Source organism: Ischnura elegans, chromosome 10, assembly GCF_921293095.1.
Source record: "Ischnura elegans chromosome 10, ioIscEleg1.1, whole genome shotgun sequence".
Taxonomy (NCBI): Eukaryota; Metazoa; Arthropoda; class Insecta; order Odonata; family Coenagrionidae; genus Ischnura; species Ischnura elegans.
Window position 1 is genome coordinate 15,654,901 of NC_060255.1, and position 21,318 is coordinate 15,676,218.

Sequence of the window (21,318 nt, forward strand, 5' to 3'; positions counted from 1 at the left end):
ATGACCGCAGCGGAGAAAGCAAGGATAGAGGCCTTCGAAATGTGGTGCTACAGAAGAATGATGAAAATCAAATTGATTGACCGAGTTAGTAACGAGGAAGTCCTAAGAAGAGTAGGAGAGAAGAGAAGCCTCATGAAAACCTTAATAAGAAGACGGAACAACCTTATAGGCCACATCTTGAGACATGATGGCCTGATGAAGACAATCGTCGAAGGGCAAGTGGAAGGCAAGAATGGAAAAGGAAGACCTCGAACAAAATATATGGAACAAGTAAAGAGAGATGTGAAAGATAAGAAATACGTAGGTGTGAAAAGATTAGCTGATAGGAGAATAGAGTGGAGAGCTGCGTCAAACCAATCCTAGGATTGTTGACCAATGATGATGATAATATTTTCATTCTGCTTATTTCAATTGGAAGAGGTAGAATTATCAGAACTTCAATTTACCCCATTTAAAAGGATTTCATGAGCTAAATTTTACCATTCCATATAAATTTGTTTTCGAAATTCCGTACTTCAATGTTGACCTCAGCTTTTGGGGACTTAGCAGACGCCTTGAGCGCTCGCGTGTATACGCACGTATTTACTCAAGAGGGCTGCCTACGACAAAAATGACCTCGCCGAATCTCTCCCTCAAACGAAAAGCTAACCAACTCATGTCTCTGATCGAGAACGAGAAATACCTCTGCCTCAAAGAGTGCATTCGATGTTTTGAGTCAAGTTTATTAAAAGACTGGCAACGCGGTGAGTCGTGAAAGATGAGTAAGCGATGCTTTGGCTCTCTCACTTCTGATCCACGAGAACTCCCGAAGAGGAGTTTAAAGGGCAAGTCTGTTTTATCTGCGAAACTCCAATTCGAAACGTGACGCGTATTTTTCGTGCATTCAACCTCCAAAATCCAAAAGACGAATGCAGCCTTCTCCCTGCGGTTCTTCCGTCCACATTGGCCTTCGAGTATCTCAATGAAACACTATCAAAGATGAAATTATGGTATACACATGAGACTTCATGAATCCTGACGTCTTTGGCTCATTCTTACCAGTAACGGATACAGAAAAAAACTCAAGGGGGGCGCAAAAGATAATTTGAGCTATCTATACTTTTATCGTAATGAAAAATAATAAAGCTGCAAGCAAATTTTACGACAGTTTTAAACTGATTATACGCATATACAATACAATGCTATTTTAATGAGATAAAAAAGTTACAATTGTGGTTCTGCAATGTTCGGCATTGCGTATAGTCCCGCAAGAGGGGGGTCCGCGCCTCCTATACCCCCATATGTATCCGCAACTGATTCTTACTCTTATGCTTACAGCCACTTACGAAAATTAAATGAAAGTTCAGGAAATAACCAATGAAGCAAGCGTCTCATGCTAGAATCGGAGAGGCAATATCATGAATCCACTGTCGTTGCAAAAACGGGAGATTCCTTAGTTTGCTGCATATTGCAGGGAGAGAAGTAATTTTTGAATCTGTTATCTCTCAATCACACCCTTAAGTCAACTATGGATATCATTCCTTACCTTGATGTTTAAATTTCCTCGTCTTGGGGACTGATTTTATGACAACCAGTCACCATGACGCTCAACCATTAGAACATTTCGAAAATGCACGAGGAAGTCTTCAAAATTATAAACGTTTCTGATAGATCTAGAATAATATGTGACACGATGAGGCGGAAGTTATTAATATTAGTATAACAAGACATCGCTAAATGTCCACTGGAAATATTGCCATATCTTTGTAATTAACTTTCATGTAGATTTTAATTTCAGATTTAAAACTTTTCAGTGCCATTGATACTCGTTTTGTCAATTTTTCCCAACTTACACCATAAAAATATTCACAAATCCCACTTTAAAAGTGGTAATTACTATCATCAACGATTTCACCAAGCTAATTCTGCTGGTAATGCAGTCAATTTTTTATACACCTCTCACCTATAAGTTCTCCGTTTTTTCCACCCTGACTCTATGACATATATTCTTAATTACTAATTTATACGTCGCTAAACGCTAAAGTAGTAAAAAAATAACTCATGAATCGTGCGTGATATTGTCTTCAATTCACCCAAAATTTCCAATCAAATTCCAGATAATGAAAATGAAACGCGGACTTTTTAATACACTGATGTAAGTATCAAGACGCAAAAAACGACATGTTATTAATTTAGTTCGAGAATTTAGCAATGAAGTAGATTTAAGAATAGGACGACAACACTGTGCAGCAGTCAGGAGCTTTAAGTTCAGTCACGGCCAGATATACAAGACAGTGATAATTTTTCACTCAAATGTCATGAAATAGACTTAATGTCCACTAAATTATACGCAATAATGCAGAGAATTAACTCGACCACGGCGCTTCCTCGAAAGATAACGGTCGCGTGTAAGCTTCCGGAGAAACGTCAAAACGCAAAAGATAACAGCAGACATAAAATATCAGTAGGCTAAATGATATTCAGGACTAAGGCTCCCTGAATGTGTCGAGACAACTTAGAATAAGGCATTTACTATTATGGTATTCTACCGATTAAGGTAGGTTTCCATGGAGTGTTCAAGAAGTGATCTGGAGGCCTCCCTTTCCTTCCAGCGCTGCCCTTTTCAATTTTCTGTAAGGCCTACTCCCTTTCAATCTATCTAAAAATCCTATTTTTTTCCTTCCTCTCCCTCGTTTCCCTAACATTCTACTCTCTAGCACTATTTGCAGCATCCCCTCCCCGATAAGTACTTCAATAAGGCAGTACAAGTCAAAAAATTCTCCTGGTTGTTCTTTTTCGTTGCCAAATCTGCAGCACAAAGACGCGAGACTTAATAAATACTATAATTTTTTGAGAGGGGAGTGCTCAGGGAAATATAGGGTTCAGTCAAAGGACGAATTAACAGTAGAATGGAGAACAAGACACAATCATAACGACGTAGTTTATATAATTAAAATACGATAGTGGAATTATTAAAAAGCAGGACATTGGATAAAATAGGACAAATGGAAAGGATGAATGGCGAAAGATGTCCTAAATTAGCAAATTGTGTGGTCCCGGAGGGATGAAGACCAAGAGAAAGGCCGGAGAAAGTGTGGATGGATAACAAAATAGAATATCTGCAATGGGTGCAAGCCCGGAATGAAAGATGGGAAGTGGTCAGAGGAAGAGAAAAGTGGATAGCCTTGGTTTTGACATCGCGCTAACTTAAAAACAAATGCCTAAAGGTATTAACCACAATCAAGTACTTAGGAGAAATATTTAATAAAAGCGAAAGTGGCAACCAAGAGATCAACAACAGAATTACGAAGGGAAGAGCTATCATAAAAGCTATCAATTCTATTTTATACGACCAACATATTGGCAGTAAACGAAAGTGCGATTAAATAAAACAAAGACAGAGAGTATGATAACATATAGAGTACAGGTATGGGACATTAAGCAAAAAAATATGGCTATGCCGACTGAGAGAGATTACATAAGAAGGAGTTGCAGAAACAGTAGACTTAATAAAGTTAGAAATGACACAATAACGAAGATGATAAAATTGGAAAAAGATAGAGTCGACGAGGTAAAAAGGAAGCAGCAACTCTGCTTCGGCCATGTTAATATGATGGATGAGAGCAGATCGCCCCAGCAAATATTGGATTGTAGACCTCAAGAAAAGCTAATAAAAGAGGAAGATCAAGAATAAATTGAAGAAAGGGAAAACAGATTGCAATGGAAGCAAAAGAGCAATGAAAGATGAGGAGTGTCATGACTACGATAAATGGAAGCTGAGAACAGAAAAATGATTGAAGTCGTAAACAACCTGCTCTATATATAAGAATCCCCGGCTGACCTGAAACGCCTCGCCTTGACCAGGCAAATAGTAACGGCTATTTCACTTGCACCCTCATCCTCCCACGCGCCCGAAACACAAAGGGATCTCCTAGTGAAGCTCCCTCCCACGTAATTCCCACGGGAAGAGATGCTCCTCTATCTGCAAACGCGCTACCAAGAGTTTCAGACCTCCGCTGGCCTCACACGCAAATACTGATTCCCTCCGGCTCATCCGTAAACCTCAAGGCTCCTACCCACGTAGAGTCCACGTCTTTCTCAACCTCAGTATTCCCTTGGCCCTCTCTGGACGTCCTCTAGGGCGTGGCTAATCTTTTTTTTATTTTCTCGGATTCTTGACTTCAACTAGAGATGAGTCGATACCAAATGTCGATTCTCGATCCCACCGATTCTCGGGCACGGAATCGAAATCTAGAATCGATCGCATAAAGTCGATTCCGATTCCATCGATTCCAGAAAGCTAAATATTTTGAAAAGAGAGTATCAGCTTTGGGCTTAATCCCGCCACATACCTCCGCCATTGTGCACGGTACATAATTAATTTTAAAATTTATATCTGAGGAGGTTAGCGTCTCTATTATTTTATTAAAGCTGATAATATATATTACTATAATATTAGGTGCGCAACCAAGTTTCCGCTGTTTGTCATTAGATGGCGCCAGCAGTGTTTGCTGGTCGATTTCGACTTATTGGAAACGCCATGAATCGAGCTTAGACATTTACTATACTAGCCGCTCGACGACAATCCTAGTCCTCCCGCTATATTCACAAGATATTGTGCCGTCCGATTATTATTTGTTCCGTTTGATGGCAAATGGTCTGGCTGCCCAGCAGCTGCGCTCATATAAAGACAGCAAAAATGGCTTGATTCGTGGATAGCCCCAAAAGATGAAAAATTGAACGGTTCCATTATTTGACCACTGCCATGATGATGGGGAAAAGTTGTAGCTAGCCATGGACAATACTTTGAATGATTCATTAATAACTATTTTTTCACGACTAAGTTGTATTTTCATAAAAAACAGCAAGAACTTAGTTGTACACCTAATACTAATTCGCTAATTTTAATAAATATATTTTAGGCCACTTAATTGTCTTCGCTATTTTATTCCATTCAGTTCTTAAATTTTAATGAAAGCAATGCTTCTGACAGATCAATATCCCACTTTTTAGTATGAATTAGAATCAATGGAATCGAAATTGAGAATCGGAAATCGATTTGAAAGAATCGGGATTGAAATCGGAATCGAAAAAAAGTGGATACGACCCATCCCTAATTTCAACCGCATAAAAAATATGCCATGGGGAAGACAATCAAGAACAAAAAAAGCAGGTAGATTTATTAAAATTGAGAGATCGCCCGAAAACCCAAAATGCAATAACAATTAATTTTAAGAAAGACCCGATGATTCACCGGCGAATAGATTTCATAAGGTTTTCTCGGGTATAAGTACAGCCGCGTGAGAGGGTCCATTTTCACCGACGTTTCGATATCCGACACGTTCCTCGTCATCATGGAATGACAATCCGACATTTGGCGAAAATTGAACCTTCTAACCCGACTGTAAACCCGTGAAAACCTTATTCAGTCAACAATCAACCTTCTCAGTTAAACTAATGTCGGTACCTAAAGTATAAAGACTCAAGTTTGAAAGCTTGTAAAAACCATACCCTTTTAGCTATTTCAATGTTATTGAGGTCATTACTTTCCTTGTTACATTGTGCGTTGATTAATAAGGTTAATTTTTTTACATTACTAGGTAAATATAGATATTATTGCTTAAACTAAAATAGTACCGGTTTGCTAAGCCTTTCTAACTAAGTCGCAACTTAAAACATTGGTCAGCGTTAAACGAGCAGTATTTAACCTCACCAAATTTACATAAATCATGGAGTAAGGCTCTTTTGGCACCAATCTTAAGTTTGCTACGTCTACCTCAATTAAAGCAATTTTTATTGCTATTGTGACACTGTTTTAATAGGCTAGTTTTCCATATTTTTTTTTTACATAATTATCAATCGTTCACAAATTTGTGTTGATTTTATAGCTTTTTTGCAACTCGTGAAAAGGAAAATTCAAGCTCTTCTCCGACACCGAGGAAAGGCAGTGCGTGCAACAATGACTATTGTTACCGGCTGTTTTTACCGAATGGTGCTCATTACCTCGCGTAAAAAATAAAAATCGTTTTTCAATCAAAATTTCAAATAAATAAAGGAAGAGGAATTCGGACATTTGTTTTCGTTAGTACGTGATGATAATTGTAAGGCAATCGAAACGCGTGCTGTGAACTTCAAAATAAAATTAGCGAGCAGTAAAATATCTTTCGATACCTCCACAGCATAAACGCTCAACAATCGCCCATCGAATCAAATCCGCTCATCTAGATAGCCCTTATAGTACTAGATGAGCGTATTTGATTCGGTGGGCGATTTTTGAGCGTTTATGCAGAGGAGGTATCGCTTTGTTTATCATTCTAAAGGTTGACCGGAATATATGTTTATAAATCTCCGTAAAAAGTTGACTTTATATCACTCGCTACACTTCGAGAGTGAAGTTACTCCTAAGAGTACGAAAAGCGTAGTTCCGTCGAAATGAATGAAGTTGTAAAATTGACACTAGGTCAGATTTCGGCCAATGACCCTCCCTCCCCCCCCCCCCCCCCATCCTCACGTGGAAGTTTCCCCCCGGTGGTCGAGACGGGGTGGATGCACCCCCTGGCGAGTAAACCTCTTATCCAATGCAATCGATCCCCCACTCATCTGCAGTGCGCCTCTACGACGGCCACCGAAGCGCATTCCGGACGTCATTTTTTTTTTCCAAATCACTCCAGAGAAAATTACTATACATAGGATGAGGTACGTGAAAATAGCACTTTCATTTTAATTTCATCGCACTTTCAATTACAGTTTATAGCGTTTTGTAGCATCTATTTTTTAAAATAATGTATCACTAGTAGTGACGAAAAATTGCGATGAAACACAGTTATTTGAAAAAAATAAGGAATAGTAAAATAATCATGGGGTAAAGCACTAATAAATTAAGGATTTAGATATAAAGTAAACGATTAAAAATAATATTATTAGCCTGTATATCATTTACACTAGTTGAATATCAACACTGAACAAGTTTCAACACTTTCGTCCTTCAACTAGTTGCGTCTGTCAGTCACAACTAGATTGTACTGGCTGGAAAACCTCTCTGCATCCACGCTACTAACTGGTGCACAGATTTTGTGGAGGGCAGCATAACAAAACTCAGTTTTTTTCTAGGCAGATGGCACGACATATTTGCTTGACGTCGCAGAAGCTACCAGGGTTCTCTCTCTCATCCTCTCCAGTAGCTGTCGATGACAGGGTTCCCACTCTAACTAAATTATAAAATTCACTGTTTTTTCAGGTTTTCACGGTCTAAATATCGTCAAATTCACGGATTGTTGATACGCCATTTTAGGCAGAAATATTGTTGACATAACAATCACCGCCCGCACGTTAACTAAAAATTTATCAACCGCAACAGGCGCCGTGAATTCAAACGTAGCAATGAAAGTGCTATTTCTAATGACGTCACCTATCGATATCAAAATTTAGGTGAAGCTTAAGGTTGTGAGTGGAAAAATGGAGGGAGCAGTGAGGTAGGGAAGTAAAGAAGTGTCTGATTTCTCTCCAGGGTTAATGAACACTTTGTTTGCCGGTTTTCCAATCACAGGCTCAAGATCAATGTGTCGTCATGGCACAAGGACCAATTATTGCAGTTCGAATATACGTGTGGAGATAAATGTTTGGACAGTGTCTGTATTTGGCTCGGCCTTTAAACATGATTTCGATATCTTTTTTATTTTGATCTGTCAATTGTTGTTCCTTTTCCATAAGTTTGAGAGAATTTTGAGGTTTTATGATGAAATTCACGGCTTTTTCCAGGTTTTTTCCCGGTAGACGAAATTCACGGCTTATTCACGGTTTTAAGGTTCTCACGGTAAAGTGGGAACCCTGGATGAAAATACATGTAACCATTTATGAGGCAGTAAAGCCCAACGTCCAGTGGCGTAGCGAGGGGCGGTCTCGGCACTAAATTTACGAATTTTGCCATCGAAAAGGCAAGTTTGCGGTATAAATATCATTAAAGTCCTGTCATCGCGCCTACGCCGCATTTACTCGGGCGACCTTCACGTATCACTATGCATAGATTAACAGACTGGGTTGTTGTTTCTCCCTCCGACTAGGTTCGGGTGGTTCCTGATTGATAAGTGGGGCAAACTAACCTGTTAATCAAATAATAGACGAGTTTTCGTTTTATACGATAGGGTAGAGCTCACCCTAAAGCAGTTGATGATCGAAAATCTAGAAGAATGGAGTCACCCACTCGGTGGAAACCCTCTATATTTTTACTCCACTCCAGCATAAATTACACATTTTTAAAAGACAACTCATTGAAGTACAAGTGCTTACGCCCAACGATCCCATCTCATTTTAACTACTTGTACGTGATTAATACTTCTCCGATATCTGCAGTGGACAAAGCGAGCGAAAAACAATGCCTAGCATAAAAGCTAAAGTCATGCATTCTTGCAGAAAAACTACAACAAGGTTAGTCATGCTGGGTATAAAAGAAGATGGATATGATTGAATGCGTCCATTCAATTATAGAAGGCGGAGACTAATTTGAAGCTATAACCGCAATCTGAGTTAATCTCGTATTAAAAGAGGCAATCGTTTATTTAAAAAATCAGTGAGGTCGTAAGTAGTCGCCGTTCGTACTGCTTAAAATCCCTATGTACTTTCATTCGAGAATTCCTGAAGAGAATTCCTAAAAAAATTCTCAAAATTTTGATAACCAATGAGACAATCTTTTTAATCTAGAAATAATTCTATCAATGGTCTACTAATTAAATTATGGATTATTAATTAAATACTAAATTATATTATTAATTTCCATTTCATGTGAATTGTGTGAGAAAAATATTTCATCAAATGAAAGTAAAATTTTATAAAATAAAGTTTACTTAATAGCTCTTCCAAGGTGTTAAATTTTTTTTTTTAATAATACAAGTTAAACTCCACTACCGCTTCTGTTATTTGTACTTGGAAGATTTAAAACAGCAAGTGCGTCATTGAAATATCTATTTTCGGGATTTCTTTTTTGAGTGAAGTGGTTTCTGTTACCACCATCCAGGGATTGTAAACTGAGAAGATACTCGATCATTTTGGCAGCAGTACAAGCGTGCGTTCCGCTAGCCGACTCCGGACATCCACAGACGTATTGAAAGGGCACTGGGCTATAAAGACAAGACGGTCCAGCATGCAACGTCACCCCACGCCTCGTTTCATATGTCACGAAACTTTTTGTCTATCCCGCCACGGTTTGATTGAGAGCGCCACTGGCGATCTCCTAGGCAACTAACACAATCTTGCACTACCATAATCTCGAAGAAAGACCAAGATTCAAGAGGGAGGGAAAGAAACCAAGATATCGAAAACGCTCAGAGAGATGCAAAAAAAATATGGGTAAAATTTTATCATTAGACTAAAGGACAGATAGCTGTGATAATAATCCCCCATTTTGCTTCCGTATTTTCTTTATCATTTGACGCAGTAAGCTAGTCATTTGTTTAGGAGAAAGGAAATACCGCGGTTTACTTGAAAGTTGAAACTGAGGAGATATTTGCCTCATGTGCGCTAAGTACTGTCGTCTCTTGTGGTATCGCGAAGGAACAGGTGCATCGGATTAAAAGAGATGAAACTGGAGGTATAGACGCTATTTATTTTGGCCCATATTCAAAATACTCGAGTCCACGAGCGAAAAATGTCCCATAAAATTTCTTTTCATGAAGATAATTTTTAAAATACCCTTAAGCCTGAGAAGCCTTTTAACTTGACATAACAACTTTAATTGGCGCAAAATGGCTTAATATCACCCAGACGTTTGCGTCAAATATTTCACCGATCAAAAATCACACAAATCACGAAATCGTTTAAGGAGAATTTCCAATAGGTCAACAGAAAATACTTCCTTGCAACTAACTACTTTGAAGAGAAAATCGTGCTTTTCTGAATTTTTCAGGTTAAGTCTTGCCGCTTTCATTTTATAAGGACCAGCAGACGATCGTCTAATTTTTTTCAGCTTCTAAATTACTCCAAATGAAGAAAGTTAAGGTATCGTAAATTAGGATTTAAGATCTCAGAATCTCGTGTTATTTTACACCATCTTACGGGTAACGGTAACGCACCTAAAATAACCGAGTATGATTTGTAAATGGATATTACCAGCGCTGTATATCATACCAACCTAACACAGCTCCATAGGAACGCAAATAACCCCTAGGAGAGGTGGGGTCATGACCTCCAACTACATTGACATTAAGAATACAGATTAATTGGTCATGAACTGAAGGAGGCTATCTCCGGGAATTGACTCCAGTGGCCATAATCTAATATATTAATAGGTCTGCTTCAACCTAAACCTACCTTAACTGGCGAAACACCTAAAATTGTACCACAGTTATATAAAAAGAAGTCCCAATTTCCAAATTTCTCAAAATAAATTTGAAAAAAATTGCTCACCTCTCCACGCCAGAATTAATATGTGTCATATAAATGAGTGTGTTATTGCCAAATCTAAGGGAAACCCATAAATCATAGTGAAAGTCTGTGACTATAACCATAGATACCTCACACATATTAGGAGTAGGGATTTGTGTCCACTTAGTGATTGGAGAAGAGGTGAAAGCGGGACACCCACAAGGTGTGATTTCACTAAGCTTTGATTTTAGGTCAAGGTCAACCCCCTGCCCAATTTCCTGGAGCCGTCTCCTGAAATCAATTCAATCATATCAGCACAAATAAATCCTAATTTGCACCCAAATTCATGTGCCTACCTTACGGAAACCTACCTCAATCCATAGAATTCTTTAATAATAATTCAACATAAATATGTATAACACAGGTTGGATGAGACACAGTATAGAAGATGATGAAAGACACAAAAACACTAACAAAACTATATTTTCACGACCACTTTCCTCAGATTTAGGAAATTCATGTACAGACAACTTTTAATGCTAAAGTCCCCCTCATTTATCGATTATATTTTGGGAAAACTACTTCTTCAGACTCACAATTACGTTAATACCTCAAACGCATTCTTCCTACCAATGAGCCTTGTATGATCTATGAAATTTCTCCATGAACACATGCATGCCAACCATATCTGCTCATCCCATTCATAAGCCTTTTTTTCCTCCACCCCCAGCTCTGTGCTTCCAAAATGGCCATTATTTTTACTATAAAATTTTTCCTTTCATTGCACACGCTAGCATAAATGTATTATGGGGAATTTGTGACAGGTGTGACTCCCCCATTAATAAAAGAAAACCTACATATTTTTAAAACTTGAATCCAAAAACATGCCGTTACTGCAGGAATTTCAAGGCCCAACTCACGTTCGAAAGTCAACCTTGTATTGAAAGTGCTATTTTCCTTCAGCTTGCTGAGGAGGGCTAGATTGTGTGCTGAAATATATGTGTTCCTTGTCCTATTCTGAACCTTTGACAATGCTCTTTGTTAAGAGCTTATTTCTCCGGGAAAGTTCAAGCCACCCATGGATGGGTGAGTGTGTGTGTGATTGTTTTCCGAGTGCTTGCGTGTTTACATCAACCCAACAACCAGGCATGTTGTTCGAAAAATTCACAGAGAAAAAATCATTCGTCTTGACCGGGATTTTTTCTCTTTGGATTTTTCACATAATTTTTGCATTGCGGGTGACTCCGGAAAGATATCAACATGGCTAGTCCCGGTATTCTTAAATTATCCTCAGCGGGGTCTCTTCAGCCATGTGAAGAATGCTGGGATGTAAACCAAGAAGCTTTATTTTGGGCTATTTCAACCGTCACAAAGGACCTTGTTTTGTTTGCTTGTTCCTGTGAGTGCAAAAGAGTGATTTGGCCATTCCGGTTGAGAGGCTGGGGTTTGCATTGCATTGCATTAGGCATGCACCTTCTCCTCCATGCCATTGAGAAACCAATGATGCAACCAAGAAAACATGGCAAAAAATGTTCAGAATAATTTCAAAACCCTTTTACACACAGGAGTCCCCTTGTATGTGTCCTAGGCCAGATTCACTTTTCGACTAAAGGATAGCACCACACACTATCACAGGTGAATCTCGAAGTAAGTTGATGTTTGGAAGATTCCCTCATTCTCAAATTTTACTGGTGAAGCACAAAATGGGAAGAGTTGTGAGAAATGACCTAAGGGCTTCAGAATGAGCTCAGGGTGCTTCTTTTGAGCATATGTTTGGTGAGGGTCAAGAAGTGATGGTGAAAAGGAACCCTTGTGGTATAGGGAAGTGAGTCAAGGGAGTGATGGTGGAGGCGCTAAGTGCAAGAAACAATAAAATTCAGACTTATCGTGGCAATCTAATTCCCAGGCGCTTTAATCAAATCCAACGTCAGCAGATCAGGGTGGCAATGGGGGAGGGGCAGGATATCGTTGGGCAAGGTGCAGCTGTCACACCAAAAAGGAAAATATTGAAACCATAATGCCTGAGGAATGTGTGGGGGATGGGATTGTAAAAGTGGTGCCACTGGACTGAGGTTTCCGCAAGTGAAAAGGAAAGGGAACTGTCAGGTGCAGAACCTTTTCTTTCCAGAACAGTTCCTTAACAAAATAGAAGACATTGTCTCTCAAAGGAGACATTCACTTTGATACAGTGGCAGATCTAGGACTATAGTCCCCCCTTGAATATCCAATTTACACTAGATAGAATGGTAGTTTTGTTCGAACCCGCAATACTGCTGGGAGGCAGTGGCGGATACAGATGGGGGGCGCGGGGGGCGCGCGCCCCTCCCTTGCGGGTCCGGCCGTATTGGCAAACATGGCAGAACCACGATTGTGACTTTTTTATATAATAAGATGGCATTGTCTTATATATGTGTATAATAACATTAATAAAAATTTTATTTTACTCTGCCTGTGACTTGATTATTTTTTATTGCGATATCGCGATAAAAAGTAAAGGCAACTCAATATATCTTTTGCGCCCCCCCCTTGAGTGTTTTCTGTATCCGCCCCTGCTGGGAGGTACCCCTTACTTAACTCCCCCCTTGTCCCTATCCTAGATTACTGCTTTGTGCTTTGGTACAGATGGAAGTGAGTGTGTTTTGACATTGAACAGTTTTTTTGTTTGCTTTAATAGCCAATGGTTACATCTAAATATGGCATTTTTTCCTTTCCTTTTGTTTTCAATTTGTCACCTTTTCTTTTGTGAGTTGAATTTTTTGGGGGAAGGGGGATAATGTCGTCTGTTTTTATTGTGTGTAAGTGTGAATAAAGTGCTACATTTATATTAGTGACAAGCAATAAAAGGGGTGCTATGTCACTTGTACGACAATGAGAGTGCTGTCAAGTAATTGCGTAACCCATAATATACAGATCCTTTAAATTTAGCATAGAGAAAAAATAAAGCTTGGGTAAATACTCCAAAGACAGCACATTCATAAATGTCACACTGACTGGGCTACTGGGCTTTACCTATCTTATGTCACTGATCGGCACTTTAGCTATACTGTTACAGGAATAAAGTTTTTTCAATTGCCAAAATTTGGTAAATAGATCAAAGTCATGAACATGATAACTTGCTCAGATTAATGTTTCCTTTTCTGATTAACTTATTGAAAAGATTCAACAAGAATACATTATAGTAAATTACCGTGGCAATAAATGAAATAATAATGACAGATTGTTTTTTTGTTCTGAGTATAATTATTTTTAGTTTAGTCATCGTTATAAAAACAGCTAGGTACTCAACAAACAGAATGTATAGGCATTCCTCGCTTAACAGAAATTCATGTTATACAGTTTTTGCTACGACACAGCTGGGTCTCAAGATTGCTCTCTTATTTGCTCAAACAATCTTCTTTTTTTACCTCAACTAAGGAACTTGCCAAAACTCTCCTCTCAGCTCTTAAGCATAAGAAGAGAAAAAGGAAGAACACAATTCAATACATTCATGAAGTAATTGGCTCTACAAAAGATAATAATCACTTGATTTTCTTATCACTGAGCTATATCACCGGTATTGATGCCCATCGACTAAAATAGCCCCCAGAAGGTTAGCCTATGGTGACCATCATGTAAATCATACTGCTTGAAATGTACCTCTCACTTAACCCTTTCCAGATGGCGCCTACGAATGGAAAATGTTTTCCGTGCTACGAGTAGCATGAGAGTATTTGAAACCTCTCTGTATGGAGCACTTTTTTGGGGTGGAGTTACCCTGGTATTTTCATCCTTCAGATTTGGGACCCAATTAGACGGGGCTCCCAGCCCTACCCCGGCCACTGGACTAGACCCTATAACCCTATCTTAGCATGAATCCATGGTCAACTTATTGCATTACCAGTGTTTTTTTTTTCAACCAAATATTGCATTTCATTTTCAATATCTTACTCTCCTAAAGGAATCACAAAGATATATTTAAGCATTGTGGAATTTTAGAAAGGATTTTTTGCATTAATAATGACAAAGTTAGAGAACATAAGGTACTAAGACTAAAAGTCCAGAAGTCCATTATTTTTAATGCTAAAATTACGTTTAAAAATTGCTTACGCACAGAACAAAACGAAGTATTCATTTCAAAGTATTAAAAAAGTTGTAGTATGTAACAAAATATACCATTGAAAAAACTGTATACAATATAACCGCTTGGCTATGGATTCCTGCGATGACGATAATCATAGATGAGTGGAAGGGTCAGGCTTAATTGCCAAGGAGTGGCCCTAAGGACTCGCTAAGCTGGGTCTCAGGCCAGGCCTGAATGCATCAGACAATTGCTACCTCAGCGGTCACTTCCCTTCCCTCGCATTGGCCAGAGCCGACGTCTGGTCGTTTGTGTTGAAAAATCCGCGACAGCTATACCTGATGTCAGGTGTTCTGCATATGAAAATGCCCAGAGGCCCACCTGACATCCAGCACGAAAGGGTTCAACCAAAATTTGCTTTACATGACACTTTTCAGCAACATATCTTTAGTGTTAAGTGAAGGATATTGGTACAAATGAACTAAAAGAAAGCAAAACCAGGCACCAGAGAACAAAAGATTACCAATATCATGTGTGGACATATTAGAGACATACTACAGAGAATATTATTTCAAGACATACGTATATTGTTAATGATACCCTAAAAAATATAATTTTGTTTCAGAAAAACAAGCAGGCAATATATATTAGTTTTAAAAATGAATAAATGATTTTGGACCATAAATATGTACCAATAAATGGCATTTTTGGTGCATGAATGTCTTAATTACATCAGCATCCAATATTTTCGGTTTGTTTTCTCTGTGAATTTGATACCATCATCACAACAACACTTGGAAGTAAGTTTTCTAAAAATCAACTCGTAGAGTACCCTACCAGATTACAACCATGAATTTTAATTACCTAAATACCAACTTAAAGAAGCAGCTGCTTGAATATCAATAATTCATAAATCCCTATGCAAACATTATTATGGAGTAAGGACAGATACTTTAGGTTTTGTAGCATACTAACTCGGCATAAAAAGTGTAATTTCATGAAGTGACTTCTGTGAAAAATAGGTGTGAATAAATATTCATGGTAGTTGAAAGCTTGAGAATCAATTTTTTCTGGTACAAATACACTCAAAATAAGAATAGCATGATAAATGAGTTTATCCATGACACTGAATTGTAACGAATCATTATCAGGAAGTAAATTTACTAATTCAATAAGCTTTTCAAAATATGCTTGCAAGAAATAAAAATTGCTTGTAAGATGCAACAGCAAAGAGCACGGTCCATGTCAAAGTTTATAAAACTTATGCGTATAAAAAGAAGGTTCATATTAAATAATTTACAGCTCTAAAATGTTAATTATTGTTTAGCAAACATGGTGTCCTAAAATTGTACTCATTAAGGTTAAGAAATATGGTTTGTTGATTCATTTTACTAAAAAATACAGTACAATCCCACAAATCATGCACTTACTAGACACCAAGAATTTACAAGGAAAAGTGAAGAGAAACTCCATGAAGTCCCAGGGTCCTAAAAATTCTTTGATCTCTTTACAACTAAATGCCAATTATAATTTTACCATCGAAACAGGAAATGGTCGGGTATAAAAACGCTGAAAATATTCCCATGATGTAAAAAAACTGAAAATATGAAGATAAATCAACTCAAAATAAAAATTTCAAAGATAACAATGATGCATTACTTTTATTTTCAAAAGCTATTTAACATTCATAGAAATAAAATATGAAATTTACAAAGATAATTTCCCAAAGTTAACCTAATTTGTTCCCTTATCTCTAGAATAATCAATTAAAATCACAAAATAGATGACGAAAGACATCATCATATTCATTTCTTACGTCATAGGAACTAGCGAATTGTACATCTTTAAAAATTATGTTTTTAAAAATGAGTTAGTTCACAGACGTGTATAAATGAGTAACCATCCCTTCCATTGCATCATTAGTCTACAGGTGGGAAATGCATATGATGCTGATATGGCCTCAACATGGGCTTAGATCAGTATCACGCAACCTTCACATTGGAACCAATTCCCATCTGAATCTCAAGAATATCCAAAGAAACACACAGTACACACTCTTTTTTAGTGTTCTACAATGAAGACCAGCTCCATTATAATATGTTAACCACAATCAATAGCTAGTTTCAAACAGCTTCCACCATTACGAGATCAGATATGTCTGATGCAAGGAATGTCCCTACTATGCTCGCTCTGAAAGAATCATGGGAAAATATAAAAATATTCTTCCGAAGTACATCTTGAAATTACTTCCAGCAGTCAGCCTTTTTTTTATTCACAGAGAGTTGTAGATATTTTGAGAGTAAAGGTCACAATTAATTATTTATCAGTATTTTCTTTAGTGGTGATTGATGAGGATACTGAAGAGCAAGTGCATGAATAGAGTGAGAAACGGAAGGTATGATGATGAATAGGAGAAGAGACGGCAACCGTGGCATTCCATTGAGTTGGTCACTTCATGTCAACAAAAGTATCATGTAAGGATCATTGTGGAGGGAAAAATCGAAAGGAAGGTCCCCAATGTCGGACCAGATGACAAGTAACTAAAAAAAGGAATAAAAGAAGAATGCAGGGAAGAGGAACGAGGAGCACTATAGCGTTCGAATTGTAATATTGGAGGCATTGTGCAATAATTCCTAAATAATTTCATTAATTCAAGGCTATGAATCAATGCGTCAATACATTTTGGACATAAATGAGGAGATCATCATGAGAAATTTAAAGTTTCTAGATACATATTGGTCAAAAAGATTCAACTGTTTTGCTGGTCCATATTGCTAAGAGATAATGTAGGAGATAGAAATAGAGAACTAAGCTGGAGATCGTTCAATCGAATAGGGGAAAAAGATGTAGAGAAAGCATGACACAGAAGCCATGATAAAATTACATCAGAAATAATCACATACCAAAATTTAGAGATAGAAATATAAGATAAGATATACAATAGAAATAATCTGATATCCTTCGATCTCTTACTTGGACATTCCCCCTCATAAGGCCAGACTTGCAAAGTTCATCTGTACCACCCTCACCGTTTACAAAGTTGCAAGCATTAGAGGGCAATCCCCCCCTTAAGCAGTTCACAAACTTTCTCGGTAATAATTTGTGGCCATCTCATTGAGGGAGGTCTGATTTTTATTACCAAGTAAGGATTTGTGCGGAGGGAAAAAGATTGTTTTAGAGAAAGGGTTATGACCAATATATGCTAGGTGAGAAATAAACAGAAATGACAAGGAACTACTTTACAATGTTTACTCATGGCTACCATGCAAATATAGTGATGTAAATTCATTTCATTAGGAATACCACTGGATACATGAAAAATCATAACGGTAAAGCTAATGTTAGAATATGTAACAAACCACATATAGACAAATTAAGATCTACATTATGTATACACGTATAAAATAACAATGCTTAACTTACATGCTAACTGATCAAAGTATAAAAAAGGAAAGATAAAAATACTGAAGAGTAAAGTATAACTATGTACTTAAAAAGCGTTTGGAGTAAAAAGCAGTAGCAGTGTCCAACGGTTATCATGATAACAACAGATTTTGTATAATATCATTATAAATGAATTTCCCCATATTACAAGGTAAAAAAAGGAATAATGCTCGTACAAAGAAAATATTTGATGAGGATATTCCCCACCACATATAATCTACAAGTGGAAATTAGGTATCTGTTTATGGAAAGCAAAATTTAACGTAAATGGTCAAATGCTTGGAAACTTCATGAATAAAAACAATAGTTTTGATAAGAATGCATTTTTTGCAGATAGTTATGGAAAACAAACATTCACTTCTGTCTACAGAGCTACAAATTAAGGGCAGTATTCCAATAATATTCCATACGAAAATAGAGTTACTGCAATGAGTTACTGTATTCACCAATCAAATCATTCAGGGAGAACCCCTAACTGAGAGAAGGAATTACTCACAATAGTGTAAAGAATGAAGAAGCATGTGAGGTTCATATGTGTGACAGAGAAAAAGTGTAGATCTACAAAATGAAAAAATTGAAAAACCCTTTCTTCGATAAACCGATGAGATCACAAGCTCATGCCAATTGGGCCACTGCTTCTCCAATAGGAAATATGCGATTCCGTTCAGTTGAAAAGTGACAAATTTTAATTGAATTTAAGGAAATTCAATTGAATTTCCTCAATTATATATGTACTCAACTGTAATTTGTCTCATTTCTTCAAGGGAAAAGCTATCGATTTTTCAATGCCAGCCTAAGAAGCAAGAGGCAACGTTCCGTAAACTCTCAATTATCTTTGTATCGATTATCCACGTTGTGGATTATCCATGTCGCAGATTGTCCATGCATTTTAATGTAATGATACGCAGGGCTTATTACCTATTTGAAATCCTTCCTCTCATTTTAATCTCTATCATCATCACTCATAAAAGAATAATTGGTGAATTAGTCCATTTTAAATTAAAATTAAATTTGTTCTGAACGTTGGGATATTTTAGAACTCAAAAAAATCTCAGTAATCCATAGTAAAATCACATGTGAGAAACTTGTAATGTTAATAATTTGAATAAGAAAATCTGTATGTATTTTGTAGCATGAAACAAATATAAAGTAAAACTTGATTCCTAGGATGACATAGCTGTCACCAGATATTGATGCTGACTGCCAGCCTGATGAATTGTTTAATTTACCAGTTTTGTTATCAGAAAGGCTATAACCAGATATTAACATGACTTAATGAAGAATTTCCACCAAAGGGAAGACATTTTTGTCAGACATTGGCTAGCTTGGACAATTTCTGCACCTATAACCAACGAAAAACCCATACTGAAAAGCCATTAGCCTCTTTTTCGGATCAATTTTCCTCATCCATGAAAATTTCAACTGCAGTCCATTTCTAAAAGTAATCTGGGAAAATCAAGACAAATCGTGCCAATGAGTATGATAATATTGAACTTATAATTAATTATTATTAAAAGTTCAATTGTGAGGGGGACTTGAGCTGAGAATGTAATGTGATGGCCCGGAAAATAAACTACGCCTAGCAACATTTTGAAAGTTGAATATTTTTTCTATTTCCGCTTCCAAAGTTAAACACATCGTTGCATTACTTAAATGACATACACTAATTAATGAAACAAAAATATAGGGAACATTATGTGAGTTTTATAATATCAGAATCATGACTAAAAATCTGTGGCTTCGAACAACAAGAATAGCAACTAACATTATCATAAAATTATTTTGCCCACTCATTTATCTGCGATGGTAAACAAAATACATCCCAATTTCTGGATGCTAACTGTCAAAGAAGATGAAATCTTCATTGAGAAAGTGTTTTATACAAAAGATAATCAATATCATTCATGTCCTGAGGAAAGGCCATTGTTCCCATTAAAATTTATCAGCTGGCATTATCAAAACTGTTACAAAAGGGCAAGAGCCACAGCAACAGGCATGAATGCACTCATTTAATGGCCCATAAAATATTGAGAAGAGCAGTCATTTTACTCTGAAGTCAAGTAGATCCCCTTCCATTTTTTCCTATCTTATCAGCTAGATAAATTTAAGTACCAAAACATAAAAGCTTAAAGATAATGTCAACAACTCAAACCAATACGCATACACGCATAAAATCCTTACAAATAAAAAACAAAGGCAGCTCTAAAAAGGGTTGAGAAGAAAATATAATTGCTTGAAAACAGAGAAGAAAGGGAGCCCACTGCCATGGTGGATACGGAATAAAAGTATCTAAGAATAGCAATTTAACAACATAAAAGCAGAATCATAAGTAGCGATTATGTTATTTTACTAAATCAATTATGACAAAAAAAATATGACCTAAAATCGGCATTAATGCTACTCTAGTATGGCCATTTGCTTCACTGAGCTGGTTCAATAAATTATCCAAGATGGAACTGGCTGGCCAACACACAAAATGGTACAAATAACCAGATGCCGTGCATTGAAAAATGAGTTATAATTCGGGGAAATGTAGTGAAAACTTTACACTCACCCCATTAATGAGAAAATTTAAATAATTTTTCATAAAAATTCAACAGGATACGGCCATTTGATTCATATAACAATAAAAAATACGTCGGTCGCTCATCAAAATGAGACATAGACATTAGGAAGAGAATTTATAAATACAAGGGGAATATTCTCTCAGCATGAGATCAGAAACATCAATCTTCACAGCAATACACCCCTAAGATGATGAGGAGAAACATCTTGACTGGCCATTTCCTATAATATGTGTACCTGAAAATTCAATGCTTACTTTTCATGTTTATTTACCCATCCTATCAGTTTCCCACCAGTTTGGAATCACTCTACATATACTCCATAAAAGTTCCACTCATTTCCAGCAATTAATTCAGCAATTCATTTCCAGCCAAGAATTTAGCATTTTAGAACTGAAATATTATAGCCAGAAATTTTTGATAAGCTAGAGCTGAATTTTCGACAAACACACACACAAAGACAAACATAGCAAAGAAAGCACAGTTTAAGAGAGTATAGGAGACATAATCAGCTACTGTGCGTGGGGAGAAGGAAAGATGTGCTCGAGACGCAAGCGGATGACGCATCTATTTCAGGCAGGAGGAGAAGTTGAAACTTGCGAGCAACAACAGACTACAGGAGGCAAACTGCGAGGAAGAACATATGGCTTGCAGGCACGTTGTAGCCACCAACCATTGACGCTGTAGACGGCAGGGCCGAAGAGGTAACCGGGGTAGACATACGCCGCCGCGGGATGCGGTCCTTGGAACACATGTGCATGGTGATACTGTGGCATTGGTTGGTGGGTGTGGCATGGATCTCCTCCACCAGAACTTGAGACAGCCTCCTCTTGAGGGCTTCCCGGTGGGCCCGTCGACTCGGAACTTGGGGGACTGCAGTTCTGCAATGAAAAAATAACATTATTATATTTTTAAATT

At 37.4% G+C, this 21,318-nt stretch overlaps 1 protein-coding gene across 3 annotated transcripts in view; it reads right to left on the reverse strand.

Annotated features, from left to right (window-relative positions):
* Window positions 1-21,318, reverse strand: part of LOC124166624 — a 425,295-nt gene that overhangs the window by 27,301 nt on the left and 376,676 nt on the right. For all 3 annotated transcript variants that reach the window (XM_046544237.1, XM_046544236.1, XM_046544235.1), the window contains one exon: window positions 21,074-21,281. In XM_046544237.1, the coding sequence (XP_046400193.1) occupies window positions 21,074-21,281 (208 nt within the window). The remainder of the gene's footprint in view (window positions 1-21,073; window positions 21,282-21,318) is intronic.